A 13644-nucleotide genomic window follows, 5' to 3' on the forward strand; every position below is an offset into this window, starting at 1 on the left:
AGAGCCCAGATCAGTGTTGGGACAGGGACAGGAAAGCCCTCGAGTGCACGCTGTAGGGTAAACCAGCAGAGGTTGCTGGCAACACGAAGACAGAAAAATACATACAGAAACCAGCAATTTTAAGATTGCTTAACTATGAGTAGAGCCAGCAGCCACCAAAGAACACAAGCACCTTACAAAACCACATCCCAAAATAATCCAAAAGGAAATGAATAAAACAAACTATCCCACTTCTGCAGGTAGATGGGTGCAGAACAAAGATGAGGTCAGGGAGTGAACATACCTCTTCTTGGATCAAACATCTCTGACAGCTCTTTGGGAAGTTCCAGTACTGCAAATACAACAAACCAAATTGTTTGCATCATTACATGAATAATCTGAAGCTTTAAAGCATAATTACCTACTATCCTACTGTACTCCTTATGTACTCAAATCATCCAATGGCATCCAGAGCTCTGCTCCCACACCCCATATCACATATTTCTGCTGAAATGATAAGCAATACAATGCTTAAGCTTGACCACGTTAAAATAAACTTATAGGAGCCCCAGGACATGAACATATTATCACAGTCAGCAGCTCTAGAGTAATTGCCTGTACATAAGCCTCACATGGTGTCAGTTTCTGTGCACCCCCTTGATTTATCTTGTGTAGGATGAGGACATGCCTTTAGAAAGACAGCACAGGCCTGCTGGGATGTGGTAAACTATATGCACATCAAAGGCCTAATTCCACAATTAAGATTACTCCAAGATGAAGACAGTTCACACTTCTCAGACACACTAGCAGCAGAAGTGTGAAAGAAGCACTGGTAAAATTTCCTCTTCTAACCATAACCCTCTAACCTGGAGAGTTTCTGCAGTGAAGGTAGGCTTCAAAACATCAAAGCAGTATATCTTACCTAGAGGATGTTTTTCTCTCCCTTGGGCAAGCCTGCCATTTCCTGCCATAAAGATCTAATGTTCCTTTTTTAAAGCCCATTTCACCTCACCAAGCACACCAAGGAGCTCCCCAAATCTACACTGCAAGATCATTAAGACCACAAGACCACTAAAGACAGAGGAAGTATTCCTGAGTAAAGGAGGAAAACAGAGACAAGAGCTCTTCTACTACTGAAAACTCCCTAAGAGTTACAAAAGTGCTCTCAGTGATGGCTGCAAGTTCTATAGCTTCATGCAGTCGCAAAAATTGGACCTTGTGCTACAGAAAGGACTGAAAGGGTTAACAAATATACAGGGGGGTTAGGGTTGAACTGCTTGCTTAACAATGTTACTGCTTGTTCATGCTTATCGTACTTGCAATGTACAAGGGGATAGATCAGGACGCTCGCTTAACAATATCATTGCTCACTCATGATTATGCTAGGACAAGATATAAGGACATAGCTATTATCAAAAAGTAGGGACCGTGTCTTGATTCCCATCCTTTGGATGCCTCCGTGTATGCTAGAACTAGATATAAGGACATAGCTATTGTTAAGAAATAGGGACTGTGACTTGATTCCAGTCCTTTGGACACCTAGGCTGGCTGAAATTGGCTCTGTGCTTTGGACAAAGACCAAGCCTCCAGGAAGCATATGTAACAACCAGAGGTAAAAAGTTCAGGCTCGAAGAAGACTCATTTACTTTATCTCGAGACCATCGCTCACGACCACTAGGAGACACTGCGCAGGCGCAAAGGACTTCTTAGCTCATTATACTATGAGCCGGGAATAGGACATGAATATGTACAGACGTGTTGTACAACCTCATGCATATATATAACTTTAGAAAATAAATGTAAAGGGGAAACAACGCTGAGGTGTGCATACTTTTGGAGAAGTTATCCCCCGTGCGCCTCAGCGCTGAATAAAAAGCATACCTACTTTACAACTTTAACGAGTTGTGGAGTCTACCCACGCATCAAAAGGGAAAAATACTAACACATAACAGCAGAGATGTGTATCATGCGAGTGTCCCTTGCAGATTTTCTAGTACTGACAGCCTGGAGAAAAGAAGGCTCCTTAAGGGGAGACCTTAGAGGAGCTCCCAGTGCCTAAAGGGGCTACAAGAAACCTAGAGAGAGGCTTTTGGACAAGGGCCTGTAGGGACAGGACAAGGAGGAATGGGTTTAACCTGACAGAGGGGAGATTGAGATGAGATCTTAGGCAGAAGCTCTTTCCTGTGAGGGTGGTGAGACGCTGGCACAGGGTGCCCAGAGAAGCTGTGGCTGCCCCATCCCTGGCAGGGAGGAAGGGAGGAAGGAAGGACCTATACGGCAGGCTGGCAGTCCCGGACGGAAGGAAGGAAGGAAGGAAGGAAGGAAGGAAGTTTCTTTCCCTCGTTCCTTCCTTCCTTCTTTCTTTCCTTCCTTCCGTCCTTCCTTCCTTCCTTCTCGAACTTCAAGGTGAATTTCCAAAGTATTGGAGGGACACACTGACCTAGATACTTGCCCATACTATCCCACACACCCTGCCCAGAGAAGCTGTGGCTGCCCCATCCCTGACAGTGTTTAAGGCCAGGTTGGACGGGGCTTGGAGAAACCTGCTCTAGCAGAAGGTGTCCCTGCCTGTGGCAGGGGGGTGGAACTGGATGAGCTTTAAGGTCTCTTCCAACCCAAACCAGCCTGGAATTCTATGGTCACAGAAAGTGGCAGGACACCAGACACAGTCACCTTCTCTCCAGGTTCCCCAGCACCCTCACAAAGAAATGCCTGCTCATCCCTTGCAGAGTGTGGCTGACAGCAAAGGCAGAATGGACTCCAGCTCCTTCCTCCAGGCCCAGTAGCCCTTCCCTTGATCCAAGCAGGATGCTTTTGGAGCAACACATTAAACAAGGGTGCATACTCACTCTCTGTGGGGTCAGTCTTGATGGGCTCAAAGCAGGTGGAGGGGCTGGGTAGGATGGAGCTGCTGTCCAGTGAGGCAGAGGACTGTTGCAGCTGTGTATCCAACCTGGCCGGCTGGCCAGCTGACATGGAGGCATTCCCGATGGGATCGACGTCATCGCTGCTCTTGGATTCTGCTGCTGAGACACTGCATTCTGGGAAGAGCCACAGACACACACAGGAAGGTCATCTCCCACCAGCCCAAAGCAAGCTGCACCACAGACTCAACCCTCATTGCAATGCTGGCCAAGCTGCATAGGAAGAAGGCTTCCTGCTTTCACCCAGCAAAACCTCCCAGGTCCTGCTGCAGTTCAACTGGAGAGCAGTCATGGTGGTGCCAGGCTACACATAAGCCAAAAACATGCTCTCACAGCAATTAACACAAGCCAATTAGTAAGCTACACCAGGAGAAACATGGCCAGCACACTGAGGGAAGTTACTATCCTGCTCAGGGCTGAGGCTGCATTTGCAATAGTGGGTCCAACCTTGGCCATCCTCCAGTTCAAGAAATATGTGGAGAACATCCAGCTGAGGGCTACCAAGTTGGCTAGAGGTATAGGGCACATGGCCTACAAGGAGGGTGGAAGCTGGGCTTGTTTAGTCAGGCAAAGAGAAGTCTAAGGGCAACGTAACAGAATCTTGCAGAGACCAGAAAGGCAGGTACAAAAATGAAGAACTTCTCAGTGATGTCAAACAACATTAACATGCACAATAGGGACAAGATGCAGCTCAAAGCATCCAGGTAGCTGGAAAAAGGAATTCGCTGAGAGAGTTCTGCAGCCCTGGAAGAGCTCACTAAGGAAACTGGGGATCTCTACTGCTGGAAGCTTTCAAAATTTAGCTGAACAAATCCACAACCAACCTAATCTAGTATTTTTGACGGTATTTTTTCAAACTGAAAGTTGAACTTGAGACTCAAAAAGACCCTATTACAAACTTCTGCCAATCTGCATGATCAGTCTCTCCCCCACAACTGCTCCTTTAGGCTGGTACCACACCCTGAAGCCAAGTGTCTTACCTTTATTACCACAGCCAGTCCCACTAATGAAGACAGAAGAGACTCACTGCAGCAGGCAGAGGTGCCCCCTTTGCCAGAAGCTGACAGTACTGCACTGTTGCAGATTATCTTAAGTTTTACTGAATCTTTCTATATTTTGTGTTTGATTATGAAGCAGTTATCTATAAGAACATCTTGGTTTAAGAAGTTAGCCTCTTAAGCCAAGGTGTCGTGGCTTAAACCAAGAAACCTCTATGTAAGCATGGGCTGCTATGTTAGCTTAGAAATTAGATGCTGTGTTGCTTGAAGTCCCTGTTCTCTGTGACATGCTAGGCTTAGTCCTTACTCTCTAGATCATAACCAAAGAACCTAGGGTCTATTGTATATAGGATGAGTTATTTCACAACCTGGCAAGGTAGAAATATAGCTGGCCAACTTGGCAACAAAACTTACTTTTAAGGTGACCTGAAGTAAACCGCCTTCATTTTAATACTAAAAAGCACACCCACAGATCAAGAAGACCCTTCCCCCAAGCAAGCGTAGTAGCAGAATAGAATGACACTGCAGATATAATTGTACGTAAATCACTAACCAATCATTGTAACTGGGAGTGTACTATCTTGTAATTTTTGTGCATAAATGTAAGGATGAAATCAGCATTGGGTATGATTGATTTCTGGAAATTCCACATAGCACCCAGCACTGCAATAAAGAAGTGCCTGCTTCTTAATGCTACATTGGTGTTAAGGAGTTTCATTCCCCCAAATGTCAGTGACATTACAACCATCAGTCCCAGTCCCAGCCCCAGCCAGGCTGAGGAATGTGCTTTCCTTAGCCCTATCATGTTTCTGCCTCTTGTAGCCTCCCTCTCACCTGTGCTTGTGGGATTCTGTGCAGGAGGGCTGTGCTCCTGAGTGCTGGCAGGTGTTGGTGTTGAGGGCTGGGTGCTGCTGGCAACAGATGCCTCCTGGAAGTGGGTGAGTGGTGGGATGGGTGGTTTTGAGGGTGCAAATGCCTTGCACTGAATGAGGTCTTCAGGGGGAGGGACAGGTAGTACAACAGGAGGAGAGCTCCAAGTATCTTTGTTTACTAACAGAACATCAATGGGACCATTTGTGCTCTTCAGATGGATCTGGTATTTCTTCTGCCTGTTTAGGCCCTGAGAAAAGTCAAAAGCAAAACACAACCATACATGAAATTCCCTTTCCAAACAGAACATGAATTTTGCAGAGACAAGACATCTGGAAAGGGTTTTTTTACAAGGGCCTGTAGGGACAGGACAAGGGGGAATGGCTTTAACTTGACAGAGGGGAGGCTGAGATGAGCTCTTAGGCAGAAGTGAGGGTGTTAGGATGTGAGAGTGGTGAGGCACTGACACAGGTTGCCCAGAGAAGCTGTGGCTGCCTCATTGTCCTGGGTTCAGCAGCAGCAGTCATTTTTCTGTCTTAGTAGCTGGTGCAGTTCCTCCAATTCCACCAACCCCGCAGACTTCTGACTCCCAGCCTGTCCAATCCATGCAACAACCCCTGCCCTGACACACATGCAAGAACACTCCTCCACTCTGCCCATGCATTTCTCACTCACCTCAGGGATGGGAACCTCCACACGTGTGCCTGATGGGGCTTGAATCGCAAGAAGGGTGGCTCCTGTGGAAACAGACTGATGATAATTAAGCACTGACAAAGAGCCCCTCCTCAAAGCCCTCAATCTCCAGAGGACTGTCATTTACACCCATGTGACCTGCTAAGCACATCACACAGCTCCCAACCTGCCCAAGTGCCCAGGGCTCAAAGCAATCCCAGTTGTTTAGTGGCATCCTTAACAGGACTAACTTTTCCTCATAAGGGCTGGCTTAAATCCACTCTTGAGAACACCCGAATATTAGAGGAAGGATCTTTCATCCTACTGTCACAAGCTTTTAGATGTGAATTAGAAACAAGAGCCAGCAGACAGATGGTGTTGAACTAGGCTGAGGAGCCAGGCTGCCAACAGCACAGCAACCTCATGCGGGTGAACCAGTACCCCAAACCAACACTCCCCAGTCTATACTGGCAAGAGAGCTGCCTGCTCCTAGTTGTACTGGACCCTGCACAGAACCCAGCACATGCAGGGCTGGGAGCCAGGCTGACAGCATCTTTCCTTTTCATGTTCTGCAGCTCCTTAAGACCTGTTTCCTCAATAACACAATCACACGTGAGCAGCTTCCAGGCCATATCCAGGTTAGGGAAATGTGAACAGAGAAGTACTAGTGCTGTGATCGCTAGACACTCAGACTGAGAAGTTAGCAGCTTTCACTTTGAATGTTTTAGTGTGGTTAGTATTGCCACTTCACTGGTAGTCTGCAATAAGCTTCACTTGATAATTAATACAGAAGATCCCTGGAGGAGTGGGAGAGAGTGGAGAGCAGAGGAGCACAGGCTTTAATTTCAAGCAGGCAATCAAAGGTCAGATCAACAAAAAGGACAGGGATTCAAAACACCACAGGACTTCTGTCAGTAAGACGAGACTCCTTTAACAAATCTGCACATAATAAAAATGTTAAGAGACATTAAAAAAGCATAGTAAAGCTCAAAGGCACAAGCTTTAAGACCTGTTAGTTTCAAACACAGGTGCTGTGTTTGTACATCCCTTGATAGCTACATCCCAAATACTTTTACAAAATGGTGTTTCCACTTCCTCTTTGATTCTGCAATCACAGCAACAGATGGGAAAATTATGTTTCCCAGTAACTTAATCACAGAATCATAGAATCACAGAATAGTTAGGGTCGGAAAGAAGATTAAGATCATCTAGTTCCAAGTCCCTGCCATGGGCAGGGACACCTCACACTAAACCACCTCACACAAGGCTTCATCCAAGCTGGCCTTGAACACTGCCAGGGATGGAGCATTCACAACCTCCCTGGGCAACCCATTCCAGTGCCTCACCACCCTAGCAGGAAAGAATTTCTTCCTTATATCCAATCTAAACTTCCCCTGTTTAAGTTTCAACCCGTTACCCCTTGGCCTGTCACTGCAGTCCCTAATGAAGCGTCCCTCCCCAGCATCCCTACAGGCCCCTTTCAGATACTGGAAGGCTGCTATGAGGTCTCCAGGCAGCCTTCTCTTCTCCAGGCTGAACAGCCCCAACTTTCTCAGCCTGTCTTCATACAGGAGGTGCTCCAGTCCCCTGATCATCCTCGTGGCCCTCCTCTGGACTTGTTCCAACAGTTCCATGTCCTTTTTATGTTGAGGACACCAGAACTGCACATAATACTCCAGGTGAGGTCCCACAAGAGCAGAGCAGAGGGGCAGGATCACCTCCTTCGACCTGCTGGTCACGCTCCTTTTAATGCAGCCTAGAATATGGTTGGCTTTCTGGGCTGCAAGCACACACTGCCTGATCATCTTCATTTTCTCATAAACCAACACCCCCAAGTCCTTCTCTGCAGAGCAGCTCTGAACCTCTTCTTTGCCCAACCTGTAGCTGTGCCTGGGATTGCTCCGACTCAGGTGTAGGATCTTGCACTTGTCATGGTTAAACTTCGTGAGGTTGGCATCAGCCCACCTCACAAGTGTGTCAAGGGCCCTCTGGATGGCATCCCTTCCCTCCAGCGCATCAACCGAACCACACAGCTTGGTGTCATTGGCAAACCTGCGGAGGGCACACTCAATCCCTTTGTCCATGTCAGCGACAAAGTTGTTAAACATGACGTGTCCCAACACCAATCCCTGAGGGACCCCACTCGTTACTGGTCTGCAGCTGGACACTGAGCCATTGACCACAACTCTTTGCGTGCGGCCATACAGCCAGTTCTTTATCCACCGAGTATTCCACTTATCAATTTGATGTCTCTCCAATTTAGAGACAAGGATGTCATTTGGGACAGTGTCGAACGCTTTGCACATGTCCAATTAGATGACATCAACTGCTCTACCCCTGTCCATCAGTTCCTTAGCCCCATCATAGAAGGCCACCAGATTGGTCAGGCAGGATTTCCCCTTAGTGAAGCCATGCTGGCTGTCACCAACAACCATGTTGCTTTTCATGCGCCTTAGCATGCTTTCCAGGAGAATCTGCTCCAAGATTTTGCCAGGCACAGAGGTGAGACTGACTGGTCTGTAATTCCCAAATGTCGTGGTTTAAACCCAGTCAGCCACACAGTTCCTACTCCCCCTCCCCTTTCCTTCCTTCCCCCACTCCCAAATCCCCAAGGGATGGGGAGGAGAATTAAAAGAATGTAACTCCCACAGGTTGAGATAAGAACAGTCCAGTAACTAAGGTATAACACAAATCATTATTGCTACCACCAATAACAATAATGATAAGAGAAATAACAAGGGAAGAAAATACAATACCATCCGCAGAATAGAGCCAGACCGAGAAGAGAGTGACCTTCCGGGTAACTCCCAGTTACCTTGCTGGGCATGATGTGCTGTGTTATGGAACACCTCTTTGGCTAGTTTGGATCAGTTGTCCCATCCCTGCTTCCTCCTGGCCTCCCCTCCTCCCTGGCAGAGCATGAGACTCACAAAGTCCTTGGTCAGAGTAAACATCGGTGTTATCAGCTCTGTTCCTAGGCTTAAGGTAAAACACAACGCTGCACCAGCTACTAAGAAGGAGAAAAACTGACTGCTACTGTAAACCCAGGACACTATCTACCCCTTATTCCAAACCATTCACATCATGCTCAGATCCCAAATTTTCAATATACCATCGCTCTTACATATATATACATCCACATACACACAGACAGAGAGAAAGAAATCATCTCTTAGTGCATGGACCAATCCCTATATTAATTGCAGCACACGTTTCACACTCATGAATAACCTGGGCAATAGTGTCCATTGTTAAGTCCACCCCTCGGTCACGGGCCCATCTATATGTTGCATCTCTGCCCTGATGGCCTGAAGTGTCATGGGCCCACCGGGCCAAAAATAATTCACCTTTATGTTGCCAATCTAAGTCCATCTGAGCCACTTCAATCTTAGCCGCTTTATCCACTTGTTGGTTGTTCTGGTGTTCCTCAGTGGCCCGACTCTTGGGTACATGGGCATCTACATGACGTACCTTCACCACCAGGTTCTGCACCCGGGCAGCAATATCTTTCCACAGTGCAGCAGCCCAGATGGGTTTACCTCTGCGTTGCCAGTTGCTCTGCTTCCATTGCTTCAACCACCCCCACAGGGCATTTGCCACCATCCATGAGTCAGTATAGAGATAAAGTACTGGCCACTTTTCTCGTTCAGCAATGTCCAGGGCCAGCTGGATGGCTTTCACCTCGGCAAATTGACTCGATTCACCCTCTCCTTCAGCAGTTTCTGCAACTTGTCGTCCAGGACTCCATACAGCTGCCTTCCATCTCCGATGCTTTCCCACAATACGGCAAGAGCCATCAGTAAACAAGGCATACTGCTTTTCACTTTCTGACAGTTTATTATATGGTGGGGCCTCTTCAGCACGCACCACCTCCTCCTCTGGTGACATTCCGAAATCTTTGCCCTCTGGCCAGTCCATGATGACTTCTAGAATGCCTGGACGACTGGGATTTCCTATTCGAGTTCGTTGTGTAATTAGTGCAGCCCATTTACTCCATGTAGCATCAGTTGCATGATGTGTAGAGGAGACCCTGCCTTTGAACATCCAGCCCAGCACGGGCAGCCGGGGTGCCAGGAGGAGCTGTGCTTCAGTGCCAATCACTTCCGAAGCAGCTCGAACCCCTTCATAGGCTACCAGTATCTCTTTCTCAGTTGGGGTATAGCTGGCCTCAGATCCTTTATATCCCCGACTCCAAAAGCCGAGGGGTCGACCTCGAGTCTCCCCTGGAGCTTTCTGCCAGAGGCTCCAGGTAGGACCGTTCTCCCCAGCTGCAGTGTACAGCACATTTTTTACATCTGGCCCGGTCCGGACTGGTCCAAGGGCTACTGCATGAACTATCTCGTGTTTAATTTGCTCAAAGGCTTGTTGCTGCTCAGGGCCCCATTTAAAATCATTCTTCTTCCGGGTCACATGATAGAGAGGGCTTACAATCGAACTGTAATTTGGGATGTGCATTCTCCAGAACCCCACTGCACCCAAGAAAGCTTGCGTTTCTTTCTTATTAGTTGGTGGAGACATTGCTGTTATCTTGTTGATCACATCTGTGGGGATCTGTCTACGTCCATCTTGCCATTTTATTCCCAAAAATTGAATCTCCTGTGCAGGTCCCTTGACCTTACTCCGTTTTATGGCAAAACCGGCTTTCAGCAGGATTTGGATTATTTTCCTCCCTTTCTCAAAGACTTCTTCCGCTGTATCGCCCCACACAATAATGTCATCAATGTATTGCAGGTGTTCTGGAGCTTGCCCCTGTTCCAGTGCAGTCTGGATCAGTCCATGGCAAATGGTAGGGCTGTGTTTCCACCCCTGGGGCAGTCGGTTCCAAGTGAACTGGACACCCCTCCAAGTAAAAGCAAACTGTGGCCTGCACTCTGCTGCCAAAGGAATGGAGAAAAATGCATTGGCAATATCAATCGTGGCATACCACTTGGCTGCCTTTGACTCTAGTTCATACTGAAGTTCTAGCATGTCCGGTACGGCAGCACTCAATGGTGGTGTGACTTCATTCAGGCCACGATAGTCTACTGTTAGTCTCCATTCTCCATTAGACTTTCGCACTGGCCATATGGGGCTATGGAAGGGTGAGCGGGTCCTGCTGATCACCCCCTGACTCTCCAGTCTACGGATCAGCTGATGGATGGGAATCAGGGAGTCTCGGTTGGTGCGATATTGCCGCCGGTGCACTGTTGTGGTCGCAATTGGCACTTGTTGTTCTTCAACTTTCAGCAACCCCACAGCAGAGGGATCTTCTGAGAGAGCAGGCAAGGTGGACAGCTGCTCAATTTCCTCAGTCTCCAAAGCAGCAATACCAAAAGCCCACCGGTACCCTTTTGGGTCTTTGAAGTACCCTCTCTTGAGGTAGTCTATGCCGAGGATGCATGGAGCCTCTGGACCAGTCACAATAGGGTGCTTTTGCCACTCCCTCCCAGTCAGGCTGATTTCAGCCTCCAGCACAGTCAACTCTTGGGATCCTCCTGTTACTCCAGAAATATAGATGGGTTCCACCCCTTGACAGCTTGATGGCATCAGGGTACACTGTGCACCGGTATCTACTAGAGCCTTATACTTCTGTGGGACTGATGTGCCAGGCCATCTGATCCACACAGTCCAGTGAATCCGATTGTCCCCTACCTCCACCTGGCTGGAGGCAGGGCCCCTCTAATGGTCGTCACAGCATTGGACACTTAAGTCGTGGTGAAAGGGATTATTCTTCGTTATCACAGGAGCTGGAGTAAAATCAGCTCTTCCACTCCATCTGGGAAACTGCTCACCAGAGACTGAAGCTGTAGCTCTCATGGGACGATCAGTCTTGGCCCTTGCTCCCCTCTTCAGTTCACTCACCCGTTCCTCCAAAGCTGAAGTAGGTTTTCCATCCCACTTTGTCATGTCTTCTCCGTGATCCAGCAGGTAAAACCATAGGGTACCCCGTGGCGTATACCTTCTGTATCTCCTCTCTTGAATAATAGGACGTCTTTTGTTAATAGCTGAGACGTGTGTTGGTACACGTGAGGAGCTGGATAAATCAGATAGATCGTCCCTCAATTTGTCGAGGTCCTGGGACAGTTTTTTCACAGCTGAGATGATGGAAGGAGTGAGATTGTCTTCGAACTCTCGGAGTTTATGAACCATTTCATCCACTGTTAGTGGTACTATGTCATTCCAGGTCACTGTTGCCAATGAATGGGCATATGATGACGGTGCATTCCGTGTAAGTTTTCGCCACATGGGTCGTGTACATTCAAATTCATCTGGATCTATAGGTGTATCCCCGTTATTCGGCTTGATGTGATAGATCATCTCTACGATGGCCGATTCCCTCAGAGACTGGATGCCTTTGTCTATAGTAGTCCACTTGGCCGAACGACTCGTAACATCGTCCTTGTACGGAAACCTTTCTTTCACAGCTGCCAAGAGCCTCCTCCAAAGGCTGAGGGACTTTTTCTCTCTTGCAATTGCTTTGTCAATTCCCCCTTCTCTAGCAAGTGATCCCAGCTGCTTGGCTTCTCTACCTTCTAGTTCGTGACCATCGGCCCCATTGTCCCAGCATCGGAGTAACCAGGTGATGATGTGCTCCCCTGGTTGACGGGTAAAATCTTTTCGCATATTCCGCAGCTCGGTTGAGGTCCGAGGTCGAGAAGTTACCTCTTCTTCTTCTTCTTCGTCATGTGATGATGACTCCTGATCAGATTCTGGCCCGGGTGGTGAATTCATTGGTTCTTCATCTCGCTTCACCCTTTTTGCCTCCTTTTTGCTTGTTCTCTTGCGTACAGGGGCAACTGATATTGGTACGAATTGGTCCTCTGGTTTGGCTGCAGTGATTATCACTGTGGTTTGAGTAGCGACTGTACTTGTTGCTGGGGGTGGTGTAGCTACCGTGCTTGGAGCTGGGGTAACCGCGCTGTCTGTTGCAGTTGAAGTTTGAGCAGCTGCTGTACTTGCCACTGGGGTAGCTGCGCAGTTCATTGCAGCCAAAGTTTGAGTAGCGACTGTCGCTTTGCCCTCAAATCCGCCGATATTCTTTTCATTTTGAAGGTGCCCTAGATACTTGCCCATACTATCCCACACACCCTGCCACTCATGGCTGTCCAGCCTCTGGGAAAATCTCTCGGTCCTCCTACATCGTCGTTTGACCCCAGACAAGACCCAAACCTGAATCTGCTTAACTCTTGAAATCAGTAGTGGGCAAAACACACTCTGTATGCGTGTTAGCATGGTGATTCCCATCACCATCAGCAAACAAGTCTCAACAGCATTAAAAGGCCATTCAAAAAATTCAAAACTCTCAAATGTAAATGGTCTGGGGGGACGACTAGGAGGGTAAAAGGATGTCTCCTTCACAGGTTGAGCACCTGAGAAGGAGAAAAAGATGTGTAAAATCAGCATTGTGACGAGTGACTATCAATCCAGTCAGATCTGTTCTTATCTCAACCCCTCGTGCCCCACGTTGGGCGCCAAAAAGAACTGTCGTGGTTTAAACCCAGTCAGGTAACTTGTTCACTCACTCCCAGTGAGTGGTGCCGAGCTGACAACAATCAAGGTCCGTGTCCGTCTCCCCCCCCCCCCGCACCGGGGGCTCTCCCCTTCCCGCTCCCAAGCAGGACAACCTTGGAAGTGGGTGAATCTGACCCCATTCTCCTTCCTGCTGTGGGCAGAGTGCAGCAGGGAGAAATAGTTGTTGTTGTATGTATGTTTCTATAGTTCTAGGAGGCTTTATAGAGTCTGAGATAATCCCCTGTACTGGGCACTGATGAGGCTGCACCTCAAATCCTGTCCAGTCTCTGGGCCCCTCAGTACAAGAGACATTTAGGTGCTGATGTGGGGCCAGAGAAGGGCAATGGAGCAGCTGAAGGTCCTGGAGCACAAGTATGATGAGGGACCTAGGGAGCCTAGTCTGGAGAAGGGAAGGCTCAGGGGGGAACCTTATCGCTCTCTGCAACTACCTGACAGGAGGATGGAGCCAGGAGGGGGCTGGTCTCTGCTCCCAAGGAACAAGGGATGGGACAAGACCAGGTCGGACGAGGCCTTGGGTGATATGGTTTAGTGTGAGGTGTCCCTGCCCATGGCAGGGGGGTTGGAACTTGATGATCTTAAGGTCCTTTCCAACCCTAACTATTCGATGATTCTATGACAAGATGAAACAGCCGCAAGGTGCACCAGGGGAGGTTTAGACTGGAGATTAGGAACAATTTCTTCCCCAAAGG

General features: G+C 48.2%; 1 protein-coding gene across 1 annotated transcript; it reads right to left on the bottom strand.

Moving 5' to 3' along the window:
• Positions 1-266: 266 nt before the first annotated feature.
• Positions 267-5508, bottom strand: LOC130595925 (transcription factor E2F4-like; the record flags this gene model as incomplete). Its single annotated transcript, XM_057403052.1, has 4 exons — positions 267-331; positions 2829-3020; positions 4736-5021; positions 5447-5508. Coding segments are annotated over 4 exons (605 nt in total), but the record flags the coding sequence as incomplete, so codon positions are not given.
• Between the last annotated feature and the right edge of the window lie 8136 nt (positions 5509-13644).

The sequence above is a fragment of the Pezoporus wallicus genome, unplaced genomic scaffold (genome assembly GCF_028554395.1).
Source record: "Pezoporus wallicus isolate ANWC-B61680 ecotype Strahan unplaced genomic scaffold, APGP_CSIRO_Pwel_v1 contig_9042, whole genome shotgun sequence".
Taxonomy (NCBI): Eukaryota; Metazoa; Chordata; class Aves; order Psittaciformes; family Psittacidae; genus Pezoporus; species Pezoporus wallicus.